The following is a 19849-nucleotide window of genomic DNA, read 5'->3' on the forward strand; positions in this document are numbered from 1 at the left end:
CGTACATTACGCGATAATGTGCTATATACTGTATTCGCATACTGTATATCAACAAATGACCAAAATAAGTAAAGCTGTCTACACTATCAAACTAGTTTGACAAAAGAAGTGGGATGTGCCTAAATATGGTAGTGATATAACATTATCATGTCCATATATGTGCACATCACATTTTTGTCACATCAAGTTTGATAGTGTAAACAGAGTTTAAGTTTGTCTACATATGGAAATCTCATCAATCATTAAACCTTGAATAGTGTAAGTACAAAGTAATACTGTACTGTAATGCCTCTGAAAGATTACTTTATGGGGATTTGTTGTTGCTGCTGTTACGATCACCAATTTGTGGTCACCACCCTACGCCACCAATATCGTAATCAATATTGAATGAGCAATGTCTTTTTACAAGCAAAAGTTCTTCTTGAGAAAAATTGATATAGGTGTTAATTATGTATGTGTTATTAGTAAGCACCAGGGGGGTTACATTAAGTGGTCATATGTTCACATGCCCGAGGCTCTACAATTATGATGTTAAGACATTAAGTATTTCTGCATTAAGGTTTTGACATCAAACGCTGATTCTCATACTAATTCTCGTAGCTTATTTACTTATTGTTAAAATTTAGATAACACAAATCAAACCAATGCCATAGGCTCCTTTACAATTTCACTTTTTACTTTTTCTAATAGAAATTCATTCAATGTTGTGCTTTTAAATAATAATCATTTTAGAGTAACTATTAATAGTAACAGTTCACACAGATCTAATATATGCATTCTGTTACTGAAAAGAAAAATATTGTATTACACATGTTGTACTGCATCTCTATCTCTACAGAGTTCTTGCAACAGAGGCATTACGGTACGAATAAAAGACAAAAATCTTACTATTTAAAATAAAAACAAAAACAACCAGATACCAGTATTTTTACTTATAATGTTTTTGAAATAAATTATACAAAATTAACTTCTAATACATATTAAAACAAATTCAAAAACTAAATTAATGAAATAAATTCTGTTAAAAATAATACAATTTTCTGTATGTTCAGCTTATAATGTTTTATTTAGTAAAAGAGCCATGACAGCAGTATACATATTAAACAGTGATTTTTACTAAACACATAATTGAACCTTGTTTAGAAGTGAAACTAATGTTGTTATACTTTACTCGGCGGGCCTTCTTTACTAAATCTAATTTTATCTGCTTATATTATGAATTTTATATTTGACTTTCTTACAAAAAATTATTGTCTAGCAGTCTGAACCAAACATAATAGAGCATTTGTACATATATAATCAATAAGTTGATGTAGCATGATTATTTTCTACAAATTGCATACGTAATTGTTTTTATAGTAATGAATACAAAACTAAATGAAAGCAAAAGTGTAACAGTTTTAAGAGTTGAGTTTCATAATACTGAAATGTTTTTTAACAATACACCAGTTGTATTAATTATGTCTTAATACTTTGTAGAATAGACGTCTGTTCACACAGCATTGTAGCAGGAGTTTGGAGCATTCTTATGAAATAAGAAGTTTGTAGACTAGACGTCTGTTCACACAGCATTGTAGCAGGAGTTTGGAGCATTCTTATGAAATAAAAAGTTTGTAGACTAGACGTCTGTTCACACAGCATTGTAGTATGAGTTAGTATTCATTTGATACATCCTGCCTACTATTAGTTACCTGATGTGATTTAGTAGGTTCAAAACAGACTTTGATTCCTGAGTAAAAAAACAGAACATTCTGGTATTCAAAATAAGCAAGAATAAAACTTGTAAATCACAAAAATACATTTAAATAAATACAGATCTATTAAACACAATTTGATTTCAGTATAATTAGTATTATTCATGCGGTTATTTTGATAAATTTGTATTAGAATTTATAAATTTTGTAACTTTGATCAAGTCATTTCAATTTTTAAATCCCTCTTCTCAATGTTTTATTACCTGTATAATTTGTTTATTTCTTTTTTAATGTATTAGCAAACAAATTCAGCCATTATTATTATACCAAAATAAATAGTAGTAGTTTATATCATGTATTAAGCTCTGTTTACACTATCAAACTAGTTTGACAAAAAAATGTGATGTACCTAAATATGGTAGTGATATGCCCAAATATAGTAGTGTTATGACCTCATCATGTCCATATATGGGCACATCACATTTATTGTCACAATAATAATAATAATAAATTATGATAGTTTGGACAGAGCTTTAAGTGTGATTTAAATGCAATTATTTCTATCGCAATGACTTTCATTTGTTTATTCTTTATAACAATTATTAATGATTCAAAATAGTAGTGGGAATCAGGTGTAATGTAATGCCTACTTTTATTAAATAGTGCCGTGTGCATAATAGTGCCGTGTGCATAATAACATTGTAATCATTATGCGCACATGCATCATCACCTTGTTACAAGTTTTTAGTTATCAAATTTGGGTAAAAAAAGTCAAGCATTTGAAAATTAAGGTTGATGATGATGTAGATTGAAGTATTACAGAGTGCATTTCATAAAAGACAAATGATATATGATTATTATACAATGTATGTTGCTTAAAGTAAGTAAAATAAATATTATTATAATATACAATGTATGTTACTTAAAGTAAGTAAAATGAATATTAGTTAGTTAGTTTTTCATTTATCTGTTTTTGTTTCTCAAAGCAAACATAATTTCTATGTATATTTTATATGCAAATGACAATAAATAGAAGTAATGTTCCACCGATGAATAAACATACTGTTGTATACAGTGGCAGTGTTATGAATAAAAATGTTATTCATTATTTATTGATATTGTAATAATAATATTTTGCTTCATATTTAAAATTCCTGTCATCTCACCATTATATAAAGTCTACTACTACTGCCATTTATCTTATTTACAGCAATTGCTACTCAATGTCCGAATATTTCTCATATTATTTACATATTATTTTGACGTATTGCAATATTCCGTTGTTATAAATCTTGATTTAATGGATTCAAGTTGGCCCTGTTCTGAATACCAATAAGAGGTTTGGTTCTAATTGAATTTAAACATTGCCAACATTACTATTATTACTTTATCCAATACACGGCTATCTTGTTTCTTTCAATCAAATTTAAACACCGCAAACATGGTTACTGCTTCTTTCAATTGAATTTAAACATCGCAAACATGATTATATCGTTTTATTCTTTTTTGCAAATTTACAAATAAGAGTTATTATTATTAAACTCTCTAAACCCTTTGGGAATTTAAGAAAACTAAAACATAAACGAAAGAATTCTATAAAAAGGAGGAATTAATAACTTCAACTTACCTTAGTTGACCTAGATTTGCTAAAAACGTTCCAGAAGCGTAAAGTTTCGTCCCCCGCCCCGGTAACTATGGCTTCACCATCGGGAGACATTGCCTGCATAAATTAATAAATAAAAATGTATCAAATAACTTAGTATTGATTTTAAAGATGTTAAAGCTATATATCAATATAGTTCTGAATTTCAAATGTTACAAAATTGTTTTTTTTTTTCAAGTTAATTATTTTTTTGTGAATTGAGAAATTATGTGATGTGAAATTAAAATGATAACATACTGTATTCAACAAAAATATGGTACAATACATAGAATTGAGGAGGAAATAATACATTTTAATAAATAAATAATACATTTAATAATACATACTCAACACAGACAAACAAACATGTGTATCCATTGAAATGTACAACATGATGATGTGAAGTTGTGATAACATAAATAACATTCAGATTGATATCACATTAATGTCAGGCTGTAGTTGTTGAAGCTCATGTTTCTTAATTACATACTGATGATTCAATTACAAAAAATAGAAATAAGCATCTCCTTAACCTTTTCAACTACGATTCTTGACAGTAACATTGGCAAGCTGATTTAGTTGACTTTATTGCTGCACCATACATACATTTGTTGGTTGCTGTCTTTGGAGGCTATGTTGATCAGTTCATATACATTCTCATTTGTATTGTAATCATTAGAGACACATTGGGCCAGTAAAAATAATGCAAAATATCACGTTTAAATCTACTTACCAGATACAAGACACGATATGAATGGCCAGTAAGTTTAGCTACTTGTACCAAGGATGGGTATTTCCACACTAATATCTGATTCTGTGAGTAACCATGTGTGCTAACCTGAAACAAAAAAATGTACATTTTAATACGCTATATTCTATTATATTTTTTACTGAGGTAAACATAATGTTGAATGGGCATTGATTTGATTTGATTTGAGGCCAAAAACTGGTGAGACAAGGTACAATAGATTAATACCTGTAAAAATATAACATTGTTTTGATGCCAAAAACTGGTGAGAATACTATATTAAATCACTCCATATATAAAATATACATGCCCATTATATAACATACAAAGGTATAAACAAGGTATATAAAATTATAACATAGAATATGTTTAAACTCCCTATAGAGTTTATTTGCTAAAGTTGTTAGTAATGTAAGAATCATAACTATCGGGATAATTACAGCAGCCAATGTAAATATGTACCACAAATTTAGTGACCTAAAGAAAATGGTAAATTTGTGAAAGTTAAAAAAAAAGGTAAGATGGAAAGCCTATATGTTAGGTTATTTTCAAATGGTATTAAAAAGATAATATTTCAAAACTAAATCTTTCATCCCACGTCTATTGTAAAATCTCAATCATCAAAAGATTAAAAAACATTTCAATGTGTTTTACTGTGAATAAAATGGATAGTATTGCAAAGCAGATATTTTATTTGATAATTTGTTGAAGATTTATATTGTAGAGTGTTTGTAAAGTATATAATTTGCCTGTTACCGTCATTAACACATCAGTTTATAAAGAAAACATAAAATTCACATTTGTACAATATGTGAAATCAAACAAAAACGATGAAAGTCTAGACAATACTGCCTCCTTTTCCTCCCTCAAAAACAACAAAAACAAAAAACAACACTGGCAAATACGATCCTTTCTAATAATCAATTTCTGGTTCAATAGCTTTCAAAATTTAAGAGAATTGTTCACACTTTTGATGTGAACTTTACTCAACCTTATCCGGACGGACAATTTAATTTAGAATAATAGTTATCACTTTCTCCCATGAGGTGGGCATCTTTCTCTGTTAACAAATGAGTTTGAATTGAATCACCATCAGTAAGTCATGTTTAAACTGGATACTGACCACAGATAAAAAACAGGCATTTATTTATTGTTAATGATATTTAATGTGTTGTAACATTGATGTTGATAATGATGTTGATAATGATATACCTGATGATAATGTGGAGGTAATATTGATTATAATAATATCAGTGATATGATGATGACATGTGTATAATATAATTTAAATTACAAATTTACTATATGTGTAAGTAATGTATCAAAGTTCGATAATACATTTTCTTATGGCTAAATAAAGCCAATTAATTTCCTCAAGAGCTAGCGTTTATGTGATAAGCCAACGGTAAATTAAGAAAACTCAACCAAACATAAAGATAAAACAACTCACTATCAGACGTAATGATCATATCATCATCATTGGTCATGTACAATGAACATTAATAACAGTAAACAAGTTGTTTATAATGCTGTTATAGTTTCTTTCTTATCATAATTCTGTGCACTGTAGGTTAAAATGATCATTTACACTCAGCAATTTGAGTTGACAATAACAATTGAGTTTTTAATGATTGTAAGACAATTCCAAGGTGTATGTTTCAAGATTTGTTATAATATGTGAGGAGGACGAAATGAGATGTTGATTACTCTAGTGTGAGAGAGCGATACTGTATAGGTAACTGACAACAAAAAGTTTACAAACGGACTAAAAAAAATTATGGGCAACTGATTTTTTCCATACTGTACAAGTTAGTTTGTAGAGTATCTGGGGGAATTTTAAACACTGTCACATGTTACAACTGTATGATAGGAATTACTGTATTTTAAAGGTACTGTAGGTTAAGAATAATAGCATATGTTACAACTGTATTTAGGAATGTGGCCATGATAGACAGGAGAAGAAGGAGCTTCTCATTTTCTGTACAATCTGCTTTTGGGAAAGTTCACTGTACAATAATGAATTAATATTAAATTACATAACATCTCGTTATGAAGTAAACTGTATGTCGCAAAATCATTTTGGCTATGAGAAAAATATAGGGTTAGCAATCAAGCATTTTACCAGCCAACTTTTAGTAAAAACAAAAATATAAACCAAATGTGTTAGTTCTATATTGAAAAGAGCTGGAACTTAACACAAGGTGGTCCTGGCATTTGGAAACAGCTACAATAAATATATATTCTTACACTGGTAATTGGTATTTCAAAAGATCTGTATTCAATAAAAAGTAAAAATACAAAAATAAATAACAAACAAAGTGGTACGTACCAATTCATTATCATGTTTAGACCAGGAAAGATTGCAAACTTGTGAGCCTGTATCTACTGTCTGTAGTGGTTGGCCTGTTAAAGTATTCCAGAACCTGATACAACGGTCAGCGGTACCCCCTCCTGACGCTAACAAACCATGTTGGTGAGGGGACCACGCTATAGCTTTCACTGCTGCTATGTGGTCTGTATATTGCTGCACTGGTGTTAAACTTGAGTTGTTCCATACAAATAACTATAAGAATTACAAGTAAATTAAATAAAAATGTAGCAAATTAATTATTACTTTAAAAAAAAACCATTGAACTAATAATTAAACACTTTCAAAAAACTTTGAGAATCATAAAAGCAAGAATTTCTATTCCTTTAAGTCCAAAATATTCTTCCTTAATATTCAAAATGCATTTTGGAAATTGAATAATGAAAAAAAAGTTAAATTAGTATTGAGAGAATGAGTTAAAAGCAAGTACAGTAGGTTGTAATAAGTAACAGTTGATGACTCTGAGTGTCCAACGCTATCATCAGTCTTGCATGACTTTAAATGATATTGCAGCATCTGCGAATACAATCAAATAAAAGCTTTACTAAACTAACTTGATATTATTTACTGCTTACTTTCTTAAATTTGATTCTAATAATATAAGAGAAGATTATATGTTGAGATAGAATTATGTATTTTGATATTATTTCATACGTATATCAATATTTGATACATGAAATGATAATATTAAGTTTATCAAAGTTTGAAATAAACCATCATTAATATCGGAAGAATAAATGTATTCAACAAGATGCAGATGTAAGTGGGCAGGCAGCTGTTATTGTCTACTCTGTGCCTTGTTTGATTTGAATCTATTAGGAAAATCATCATAAAAAATACATACAAAGAAGTGGAGTTGAGGTTTGGTGGTTATGATGCATGGCTACTACCACAAGGGTCCTGGGTTCAAGGATTTTTTCTAAGGACAAAATTACAACTCCACTCCAAAAGACTTGTAATAAGATATTGTTTATGTATAGCATCTTGCATCTATATCTTTGTTTTGTGAACCTCTGAGGGTCGCTAATGATCAGCAATTTCTGGATGGATTACCCTCATTTAAAAAAATAAATAACATAAATTACAAACATTACAAATAAATACATTTATAAAAGATTTCCATTGGGATCATTTTATAATCTAAAATAAAAAATATAAACGTATAAAATAAACATATAAAATAAGTTATTTAAAAAGACTGTGATTGACTTGTAGTTAGTTGGTTGAAAAGAAATGTGATTTAACATTTTTTTAAATTACTTTTGTTGGGTTTAAATTAAAGAACAGCTTCATTGTATAAACATTATTCAAACATTGTACAATTTAAATTTAACCGTTATATTTAGAATGTCAATGTACTGTTCGCTTGGTCAAATTAATCAGGTTACTCTGGAGATTTATGCAAACACACATATCTCTGATTTAAGTAAATTTAAAGTTATTACTAGTAGTAAATGCTCAAACATTATCTCATAAAATTACCTGAAATAAAGTTAAAACCAAACCTATTATTGTAAATTGAAAAGAAGACATTAGTTGGTAACCTTTATCCTCTCATTAAATTATCAACAAAACAATAAAAAAACATTCTAATGTGACATACTTAATTTTAAAATTCAGAAAAAATAGTAACCAGTTGTTATATGACTCTTAACAGATTGTATGACCTTAACCAATAAAACATAAACATCCTATTTTAGTATGACTTCTTTCCTTTTTTATTCTGAAAATATTCAATCAATCAATCCTTTACTTTGCAATCTTTCTGGACTAGATGATCCAATAACTTTTACAGGGCTCATCATTATCATACTAGTGTAATACAATAAACTCACCACAGGACACAGAATAAAATGTTGAAAACAGTGAATAAAGCAACATCTTTTCTCTACAATTGATTTTTCTACAAATTGAATTAATTCCCGATAGAAACAACTATCATTTTCTGTAAATTAGAATTTGATTACAAATTATGTTTTCTTTTGGGACAAATTGTTATTAAGTTGAAAGAAGCAACAACACCGTTGTTGTTACTGTAATTGTCCCTATTATTCTATGCATAATAATAATAATGAAAATGAAAGCAATTCAACTTGTGTAATCTATACATTCTATTTTAAAAATTAGTACGATACAAAAATGTTGCCCTCTGGAGCCATAAAGGATGTACAGTCGGTGTCACGTTTTAAGAGCGTGCTTAAAACGCATCTGTTCACTAATGCATACTGAGTTTTTCCTAGGGTAGGAGGCGCCGGAGTCCAAGATGACCGAGACATAACTGGTGCTGTTCACTAATGCATACTGAGTTTTTCCTAGGGTTAGAGGCGCCGGAGTCGAAGATGACCAAGACATTACTGGTGCTGTTCACTAATGCATACTGAGTTTTTCCTAGGATAGGAGGCGCCGGAGTCCAAGATGACCGAGACATAACTGGTGCTGTTCATTAATGCATACTGAGTTTTTCCTAGGGTTAGAGGCGCCGGAGTCGAAGATGACCAAGACATAACTGGTGCTGTTCACTAATGCATACTGAGTTTTTCCTAGGGTTAGAGGCGCCGGAGTCGAAGATGACCAAGACATTACTGGTGCTGTTCACTAATGCATACTGAGTTTTTCCTAGGATAGGAGGCGCCGGAGTCCAAGATGACCGAGACATAACTGGTGCTGTTCATTAATGCATACTGAGTTTTTCCTAGGATAGGAGGCGCCGGAGTCCAAGATGACCGAGACATAACTGGTGCTGTTCATTAATGCATACTGAGCTTTTCCTAGGATAGGAGGCGCCGGAGTCCAAGATGACCGAGACATAACTGGTGCTGTTCACTAATGCATACTGAGTTTTTCCCTAGGGTAGGAGAGGCGCCGGAGTCCAAGATGACCGAGACATAACTGGTGCTGTTCACTAATGCATACTGAGTTTTTCCTAGGGTAGGAGGCGCCGGAGTCCAAGATGACCGAGACATTACTGGTGCTGTTCACTAATGCATACTGAGTTTTTCCTAGGGTAGGAGGTGCCGGAGTCCAAGATGACCAAGACATTACTGGTGCTGTTCACTAATGCATACTGAGTTTTTCCTAGGGTAGGAGGCGCCTGAGTCCAAGATGACCGAGACATAACTGGTGCTGTTCACTAATGCATACTGAGTTTTTCTTAGGGTTAGAGGCGCCTGAGTCCAAGATGACGGAGACATAACTGATGCTGCATCTGTTCACTAATGCATACTGAGTTTTTCCTAGGGTTAGAGGCGCCTGAGTCCAAGATGACCAAGACATTACTGGTGCTGTTCACTAATGCATACTGAGTTTTTCCTAGGGTTAGAGCCGCCGGAGTCCAAGATGACCGAGACATAACTGGTGCTGTTCACTAATGCATACTGAGTTTTTCTTAGGGTTAGAGGCGCCTGAGTCCAAGATGACGGAGACATAACTGATGCTGCTGAACAGGGTTAAATTTAGACCGATCAATACAGTATTTTGGTTTTGGGGTTTAGCTTTTCCCCCCCTCTCAGTATGTACAGTGTTTAGAGGTTTCACATAAAGAACTTATTATTAATTATATTATTATTAAGATACTATTTTTATTAGAGCTTTAAAATAATTTGTTCTTGTTTAAAATCTCACGTAATTCAAGTAATAGCAATTTGAGAGGGTGTTTTCTTGTTCTAATGGTACTATTTTCAGTAGTAAACCTACATATTGTAGCAACAAACATTTTGAACTACTGTAAAGACAGTCATGGCGCAAATGTGAGTTTATCTTTAAGCCTATTCAGATATCTCCAATCTAATTACAACTACAGTTCTTGTTTCAATATTCGCTTATTTTTTTACTCTCAAATGCTCTATTTATTTGGAGCATTTGGCCTCGAATTAAATCACCAAGGTAATAAAAACCACATTTAATTACGATAAAAATACTCTCAAGAATAGGGAACATTGTATTCCAAGATGTGATAATAGAGTTGTCCTCAATTACATGCTTTTTATAATTTTATATTCTAGGTTTGATCGTGAACTAAACCTTGTCTATACTTTATGTGACAAAAAAATCTGATGTGCCCATACTGTATATGGACATGATGATGTCATTATAACTACTATATTTAAGCATATCACTACCATATTTGGGCACATCACATTTTTTGTCAAACTAGTTAGATAGTGTAAACTGGGCTTAAGAAACAATTATTATCAATTGATACCCACCCTATTATCATTTCCTCCTGAGGCTAAATGCTGATGGTCAGGTGACCATTTAAGTCCGCAGACTTCTTGACGGTGACCTGTAAGTCGTCTGTCGCCCATAACGTTTGAATTACGTAAATCTCGTTGAAGAATGACGCGATCCCTGCTTCCAGATGATAGCATATCGCTGTTCCAAGCTAACGCTCCTGAAAAAAAACCCAGAATAATTAAATAAATTGTAGAAGGGTACTCCGTAAACTTTTATAGTAAAACATTTATTTTCCCCTTAATAAAATATTAATTCTCTTACCAACTCTTGCTGAATGACCTTCTAAAACATTCATTTTCTTCTGTGCCCCTGCATCCCATACTTGAACAAAGCCTTTATTGGTTCCAACTGCTACTAGATTACCCTTTAAATTACAGTATGAATAATGAATTAAAGATCAAGCATGATGTAAAACTGTATATTGCTCAAAACCCATCATAGTGTGTGATTTCATATTCTTGACACTCTCTGATTTCTTGTACTCTTGGCTTTCTATTTATTTTGTAGTGATTTATTATGTTATAATCATATTGTGGCTGTTAAAATGTTTGTGTAAACATAAACTCATGTTGACTAATTGAAACCAAATTGGCCAACAGTAGTTCCTCAAAGAATCCATCTCAATTCCTCCGTTACAAACCACCACAAAGATCCTGACAAGTTTTAGAGCGACAACTTACTTTAAAAGTATATTGATTGTTGTTTTAGAGCGACAACTTACTTTAAAAGTATATTGATTGTTGTTTTAGAGCGACAACTTACTTTAAAAGTATATTGATTGTTTTTTTTATTCTCTAATTATATAAAAGTTCACTCATATTTTTTATGTAAATATAATCCCTTTTATTAACCAGATATTATATTTAAATAAATATTCCTTCTTCATCTTCAATTTCATCTTTAACTCAATTTCTGAGTGTTTATTTTGTAAGGTATTAGTTTTGTACAATAAAACAATATCATATTTCATAAATCCTTCTTTCTTGATTTCTTCTATCAATTTTATTAGATTTATTTGGAATTAAAACCAAATGTATATTTGAATTTGATTGCAATAATTACGGTACATCATAGACAGTTTTGAATTAAAATCATCAGTTTTTTGTTGAAGGCCCCATTGAATCATCGCTGGTAGGATCACCTTAAAATATGGTGAAATAACAATAAATCAATGCAGTTTATTTTATATTTAGAATTTATTATTATTATTGATAATTAATCTGAAGCAGCACAAATTTTGCATGAAAATTGAATAAAGAATTTTAGCTAAAAATGTTAATTACTTGGCAAGCATTGCAATATAAAGGAGGTTAAAAGGTCAGACAAGAAAGTAGTAAGCTGGCTTGTTTAAATACTGAGCAAAATTAAATGGCCTAGTTATTACTCTACATGTTGTTGCAAGTAATTGATAGGCAAAATAACCAGAGTGTAAAATAGTCTGCAAAAAGCAACAATTTAGAAATTCCTTTTGTGGTCCCCAGCTTGGAAACGATTTACATATCTTTAAAATATCTATGATTCAAATGTTATAGCATAGAGGTCCTATTAAAGGATTTTTTGAACTCTAGTTTGTACCTTTATGTCGGTTTAAGGGAAGTATTGACTGAACAGTGTTGTTCCAACTGTATTAATTTAGCCCTTTAATTGTTTAAATAATGATTTCGATTTTTTCGAATTTTAAAAACTAACATCATGTCACCAAAATAATTAAATTTCATTGTTTGTTCTTTCTATAAAACGGATTAATTTTAACCTTTTTAATTTATTCCCATGTTTTCCCGTTGTGTATTGTCTCATTCAGTTCATGTCGGATTAGCAGTGAAGTAAAAAAAAAAGGACCATACAGGTGCAATATCTACAGTATACCTATAGGCTTTTATCCTGTAAAAATATTTTTTTTAATAAATAAATTAAAAATAGCATGTTGACATTTTTTACCCCTTTTTGCTTACTACATGTGTGTATGAGAAGAGGAATGAATGAATTTGGATTTGATAGAATAAAGATGATATTGCAAGTCAGCATCATAAGATAGTAACGTCAAGCGTAAATATCTATATTAGATTTTTATTCTAGTAGTAGTAAATGTTATAAATAGAAGGATTTATGAAATCTAATACAGTTTTATTTATACAGAAGTAATACCTTAAATAAACACTCAGAAATTGAGTTAAAGATGAAATTGAAGATGAAGAAGGAATTATCTTTACACAAATACCAAGTGAAGCTTTTATGGAAAATAGCGAAAACAAATAATTGTAAATGGTTTTACAAATTATTTTCACCAATACAAACAATAAGTGTATAAAAATATTGTGAAAACCATTGATGATCGTATTAATCTCAGAAATTTAAAACACCTGAATCGATTACGCTTCTAGCGATTAGGAATGTATGAATATTCATGAGTAAAGATCAATATACAGGCCAATTCTTGGACAGAAATCTTCAATAAAGTCGATTTTGAACCACTTTAAAGATGTAAATATAACTTCTAAACATACACGTACATTTCAACATGATCAATTTTAAATCATTACTTAATTGTTGACATACAGAACACACAAATGTACTAATCAGTTTTGCATACATATGGTGCACATTTAGAAGTATATACTGTAATCTAGATTAAAAATAAATATTAAACAGTATACAGTACACTATAAAGGGTGTGTCTAAAACCTGTGGATAGGTTGTAAAAACCAGTACTGCCATGTACCTACTGTACAAGTACAGGTGTTTCCTGTAAGGGTGCTATGTTGACATTCGTCTGGGCGGGAGGCCTTAAATAATGGGCAGAAGAATAAGGGGGCCACCTCAGCCTGGCAGCACAATTAAATATACTCCTTAAATATCAGAGGGTTTAAATTTATGATTCATATAGAATGAAACAAATACATGTGTAGGGAGTTGAATGTGCAAAGAGCATGGATACGCAGGAATAAATATGAGCAGGTAGAAGGTCACAGGTCAAGATATAATTAAATCCTAGATTTGGTTATAACATTTCTATAATAGACACAATACAATGTAAAGTATGTTTCTTTCTTAAACCTTCTCAACATTAATAGAGGGTGCTATACAATGTCACTGCAGTTATCAGAAGTAGTGAACATCACTGATAGGAATTGTATCATAAAATGTCCTATAAAAGGTATTCACTGAAGTATTACAGTAATTGTTAGTAAGTGACTAAATAAAGCTCACCCTTTCATTCCATGAAACTGAAGTAACTGTGTCACCATCCACTGATAAATCACATAATTTAGTTACCTGAAAATATTAATATCATTTACTTTTTACTGTACAACACATGAAGTACTAAGAAGACTAAAGGTGCTTTCACATCGCGCCCGAATCTGTACCTGATTCGGGCTCTGAATTCGTAGCAATGGATCACGAAGCCATTTGTTTTTGGAAATCAGCAGCAGTGGGCATGACAACAGATAACCGAATTCAACGCTTGAGATATTTTTCTCAGCGCCAGGGCCGAATCTGGGCGTGATATGAAAGTAGCTTAACACATAAAATGATTGAATTCACTTACCTGACTGGTACAAGCACTCCATAAGTATACACATGTACCAAGACCAACGCTTAAAATATTTGTGGAGGACCAATCTACCAAATTTAAGTAAAAATCATCTTGCAGTTCAGGTGCATCTAACACTTTAAACGGTATTTTTGAAATTTTTCTAATTGGTTTTCTTGGAGATCTCAGTAGCTTTTGACTGAAAAATAAAATAGTGATTATTAAAATTAAATAAAAACACAATGATAGTAATTATATTGACGAAACAAAGATACAGTTTAAATAATAATACACTTTACATGAACTGTGTAGATTTTTTATGTGGCAGTTACTCATTATTTTGTATTCAATTTTCTCTTACTTACAATTACATTAGTAAAATATATTTTGTAAACTGCAGCACCCTGTATTCATAATATCTCAATTATGACTCACATTTCAATTTAGCCAATTGCACTAAATATTCACACATAATAATGTTTAAATTTTGTGACCCACCCTAGAGTCTCTTTCAATATTATAGCCACCCCAAGGGTCTCTTTTAATCTTGCTTCTAGAACATCAAAGAATTTTATCGATTAATATGATGAGCATCATAAAATTCCAACAGGGAAATTTGTTTATTAAATATTTGATCAAACAAATATTTAAAAAAAAAAATAAATATCCTTGAAATTCTCTTATTAGCTGCCATCACCTTATAATTCATCTTCGATTGGTTATTATAATTCAAATAAAATAACGGAACCAGTAGTTTTTTAGAACTGAAAATGGGTTGTCACAAAAAAGAACCAAAAAAAAGACAAATCACCACCAGAAAAACTGCACTCATTTTTTCAATTTAAACTGCAGTTAATTGATGGTCTACAGTAAGTCTAAGTTCTGTAAATTAAGATCACTTTGTAATGCGCTGTTTGTTGGAACAAATACAAACAAACTCTTTATACTACTGTATACTGTAATATCACACAAATACAAACAAACTCTTTATACTACTGTATACTGTAATATCATACAAATACAAATAAACTCTTTATACTACTGTATACTGTAATATCACACAAATACAAACAAACTCTTTATACTACTGTATACTGTAATATCACACTAATACAAACAAACTCTTTATACTACTGTATACTGTAATATCATACAAATACAAAAAAACTCTTTATACTACTGTATACTGTAATATCACACAAATACAAACAAACTCTTTATACTACTGTATACTGTAATATCATACAAATACACACAAACTCTTTATACTACTGTATACTGTAATATCATACAAATACAAACAAACTCTTTATACTACTGTATACTGTAATATCACACAAATACAAACAAACTCTTTATACTACTGTATACTGTAATATCATACAAATACAAACAAACTCTTTATACTACTGTATACAGTAATATCACACTAATACAAACAAACTCTTTATACTACTGTATACAGTAATATCACACTAATACAAACAAACTCTTTATACTACTGTATACTGTAATATCACACAAATACACACAAACTCTTTATACTACTGTATACTGTAATATCACACAAATACAAACAAACTCTTTATACTACTGTATACTGTAATATCACACAAATACAAACAAACTCTTTATACTACTGTATACAGTAATATCACACTAATACAAACAAACTCTTTATACTACTGTATACTGTAATATCATACTAATACAATACAACAAAATTACTAAATAGAACAAATATTTGAAAACAATTAGAGAGTGACAGTCAAGGCTGATCAAATGTTAAGTCAATCAGATCCACTGTAGTAAATGTATTTAAACCTAATGAGAGTTGTGGACTTACAGCGGTCTATAATAAACAAATATTTTATTAACATTCCCTGTGGATAATAGTACACAAATAATGCATAAGTCAGAGTGCGTTAGTGGAGATGCGGCGTACTTGAGGGTATTTATAATGTTGCAACATGCACAAAGCGTAGCCTAGTGCATGTTACACAACACTGTGAATACCTGAACACATCCTTGAACCCAAACAGTATTACTGTAAATGTTGTAATTGAAGATTGAAATACAACTTATGTATTGAATAATAAAAAGCTGGTTTTCGATTGTAATCCTCCAGTGAAATAGTGTTCAGGTGTTAATTGTATACAGTACACAAGTGAACAATTAGTAAACAGCTCACTTCACATGGCCGACAAGTACGCAACAGTAATTTATTGATTGAGACTTTTTCATAGAATTTGTATTAACTATTTATTTAATCATTTCTAATTATAAATAATTGGAAGATGGCGCCGTTCAATTTATTATATAATTTTTAATTAATTACCAAATGAGCGATTTTTTCAATAAGAATGACGGACTAAAATAAATTTAATTTAAAAGTTTTTGACCGTGACAAACCATGGTGCTTTCTCAGGAATTAAGACGCCAACCTACTTATGTTTGTATTACAGTACATAGTACATTCATTGTTCAGACTGTTTAGAAAAATCAGCATTGTGTGTACACTATTCTTGTACCGTAGTGAGCCACAGGGAGTTCTAGTTTTACTAGTAACATTATTATATTATTTATTCTTTATACTGGGTTGCCTCTTAAGTCAAAGAGGTCAACACCGATTGAGTACAGTAGTGATGAGTTTTGTGTACAAGAAGGCAAAGAGTGACTGTGTGTGAACTATTACACCGGGTTAACCCCGATTGAGTACACTAGTGATGAGTTTTGTGTACAAGAAGGCAACAGTGGCTGTGTGTGAACTATTACACCGGGTTAACCCCGATTGAGTACAGTAGTGATGAGTTTTGTGTACAAGAAGGCAACAGTGGCTGTGTGTGAACTATTACACCGGGTTAACCCTGATTGAGTACACTAGTGATGAGTTTTTTGTACCACAAGGCACGCATACATGTAATTCATACCTTTTACTACCAACAGGTGAGATTGAGTACGGTGATGAGTCTGCATTTTGTGTACTTGAAGGCCTATAAGCATGTACTTGGTAATGAAACAGGTTCTTAGGCACCTTCTGTGGTGTTACCATACGACGGTCTTCTGATTGTGGGTCTTTTATTGTATCAATACCAGATCCTAACAGTTCATTCTTTAACAGACAATGGTAAGCTAATGTATCTAGCAAAATACAAAGGTACAATGTTTATTATTATTATAGTATTACTTTGTTATCAACTAAGTCAAACATTTAGCCCATACAGTAGGTAGTTGGTAATTGTTGTATCAACTGAAAACATTTGTATTATGTTAAATTATATAATTAATAATAAAATTAATAGTTTTAAGCAATTTCATATTTATACTCATGCCTCAAAAACCATTATAAAGAAATTATTGGGGAATTTTAAACTAAACATCTTCTACATGAAAATAATCACATAGAATATGTCATTTATACATCATTTAGGAGTGGAGTTGTGGCTTGGTGGTTATGATGCTTGGCTACCACTCTAAGGGTCCTGGGTTCAAGTCCCGTCAGGATTTTTTCTAAGGACCAAATCACTCCACTCCCAAAGACTTGTAATAAGACTTTGTTTATGTAGAGCATCTTGTGTATATGTTTGTCTTGTGAACCTCTGAGGGTCCCTAATGATCAGCAATAGCTGGATGGATCACCCTCATTTAATATGGTAAAAAAAAAAAAAAAATAATAATACAGTCAACTATGCCAATAAAGACACCTGTCTTGTTTACAATATAACTCATACAGTACGTCGTCATTTAATGAATGAATGCCTACAGCACCCACATAATGTACCTTTGCCAGATTCTACATTGTTATCCCTTGGTCTTTTCATTGAACTGGAATTCTTGTTTTTATCTTCAATTGTATTGAACCCTACGTGCCAATTTGTTGCTGCTCTACTTGGAATAAATCTATAACAAAATATAATAGTTAAATATTATTGTACACAGTGATTTATAAAAATAAACTATGCATTATTACAGTAGGCCCCCAAATTTGTTTGTTAAATACAATCAAACTAACCGGTCTCCATATCTGTCTTTTGTAGGTGATGCTGCTTTCCCGGGTGATAGTGGCTAAAAAGAAAGGAAAACAAAATATTATTCAAGTGTGACCGGCAAGACAAGAACCAATTTGAGGTTATGTTGGTGTTACCTTCACATTGTGGGTTTGATTTAAAGATAAAGCTCTGTCTACACTACAGTATCAGTTTGACAAAAAAGTGTGATGTGCCCAAATATTGTAGTGATATGACAGGCACATCACATTTTGTTGTCCCATAAAGTTTGATAGTGTAAACAGAGCTTAAGAGTTATTTTCCAAATGAATCAAATCATGCAAATTTGTTTTTTAGAAAAGCTGTAAGGGCAGATAACCACATGGGCGGAATTTTGTTATCTTGTTCAATTACCAGTTTTGTTTTGTATTTTACATAACAAAAATTTAATATATGGTAGCTTTTTAATTAAGTTTTAATTAGTACAAACTGACCACTTTGTTTGGAGTTCCAATCGTGCTCAGTCCATTCCGCTGTCTCAACAACCGATTCTCATAGTCATGGTCCATATTTGGTTAGTCTGTAAACAAATCTTAAAGTTAGTTTTACTGTATATTGTTCTCAGAAAGTAACACTTATTGGAACAATGGAATAGTATTAAGCAGGATGTTCAATTTAATTAATAATAATGCTACTAACTGCTAAATAGAGCCAACAATGTTAATTTTAAATTCTGTTAAAAATACAAAATTTCAGTAGTTTTTAAATAATTTTTCCATAGTAAATGTTTTAAGTGATTTCAACTCGTTTAGCGTAGATTTAATAGTTCGACCGTGAGTGAGGCCTATCTACACACTATATCTAGCTACTATTCTGTATAGTAGGCCTACTATAGCTAGCTACTATTCTGTATAGTAGGCCTACTAGCTAGACTAATTTATTAACTTGTATTGATGTAATGTTCTTGATCTTGATTGAATAATTGATAAACTCCAACTGGAGTATCACTCAATGTGTGAGTAGAGGTTGAGGAGGGGAGAGCTAATCATAGATTAGTTTGGTTTAGTGATTTACTAATTAGGTTTTAGTGATTGTGATCGAAGTTCTAGAGAACGGGAGAGCATTCCAGTCTCTAACTGTGTTAAGGAAGAAAGAGCTCTGGAATCGGAGTGGCATTCCATCAGAGTCAGGTTCCTGACTGATGATGTACTCTCTATGTAGCCTAGCCTTTTATAGACTTATTATATAAATATAGTTTTTAGTATAGTTAGTTGATCCGTAAATTTTTAAAGAAAAAAAGTTAAAGTAGATGGACGAACAAAAATACCGGCACTAAACTAAACCTCGGTAATTGACCTCGACCTTGGGCGAAGCATCTTTTGTTTTCACTGGCCGCAACCAAACAAGCTTCGACACCGAACTTCCGAAGCTTTTTGTTAGCGAGGACAGGCCTAGCTAAGCTTGTAATAATTTCATAAAAACACATATATCTAATTATATTACCTTAATTGGTTGATTTTTAGTATATTAAGGTTCGACTCTATCTATATTTCATTAATTAAAACTAGTATTTTATAGCAAATAATGTAAAACAAGTAAGCCTGAAAAATATCAGGCGCATTTAAAATCCCGTTGTTGTTTTCATT

At 31.2% G+C, this 19849-nt stretch overlaps 1 protein-coding gene across 1 annotated transcript; it reads right to left on the reverse strand.

Annotated features, from left to right (window-relative positions):
* Positions 1-329: 329 nt before the first annotated feature.
* On the reverse strand, positions 330-19846 carry LOC140051980 (fizzy-related protein homolog). Its single transcript, XM_072097342.1, has 13 exons — positions 19707-19846; positions 18698-18783; positions 18230-18282; positions 17999-18117; positions 17148-17358; positions 14233-14416; positions 13893-13958; positions 10947-11049; positions 10658-10842; positions 6414-6647; positions 4070-4174; positions 3322-3414; positions 330-1729 (listed from the first exon to the last, which is right to left on the reverse strand). Exons 2-13 carry the CDS (start codon positions 18770-18772, stop codon positions 1688-1690), a joined length of 1470 nt encoding a protein of 489 aa, XP_071953443.1. The 5' UTR covers positions 18773-18783; positions 19707-19846; the 3' UTR covers positions 330-1687.
* Positions 19847-19849: the final 3 nt, after the last annotated feature.

Source organism: Antedon mediterranea, chromosome 6 (assembly GCF_964355755.1).
Source record: "Antedon mediterranea chromosome 6, ecAntMedi1.1, whole genome shotgun sequence".
NCBI lineage: Eukaryota > Metazoa > Echinodermata > Crinoidea > Comatulida > Antedonidae > Antedon > Antedon mediterranea.

Excerpts from the sequence above, each read along its gene's own strand:
- LOC140051980 (XM_072097342.1), bottom strand. The coding sequence starts at position 18,772 with ATGGACCATGACTATGAGAATCGGTTGTTGAGACAGCGGAATGGACTG. Across the intron at positions 18,283-18,697 it reads TTGGAACTCCAAACAAAGTG|CCACTATCACCCGGGAAAGC; the intron begins GTCAGTTTGTAC and ends CTTTCTTTTTAG. Across the intron at positions 17,359-17,998 it reads CAATGTAGAATCTGGCAAAG|ATACATTAGCTTACCATTGT; the intron begins GTACATTATGTG and ends GTATTTTGCTAG.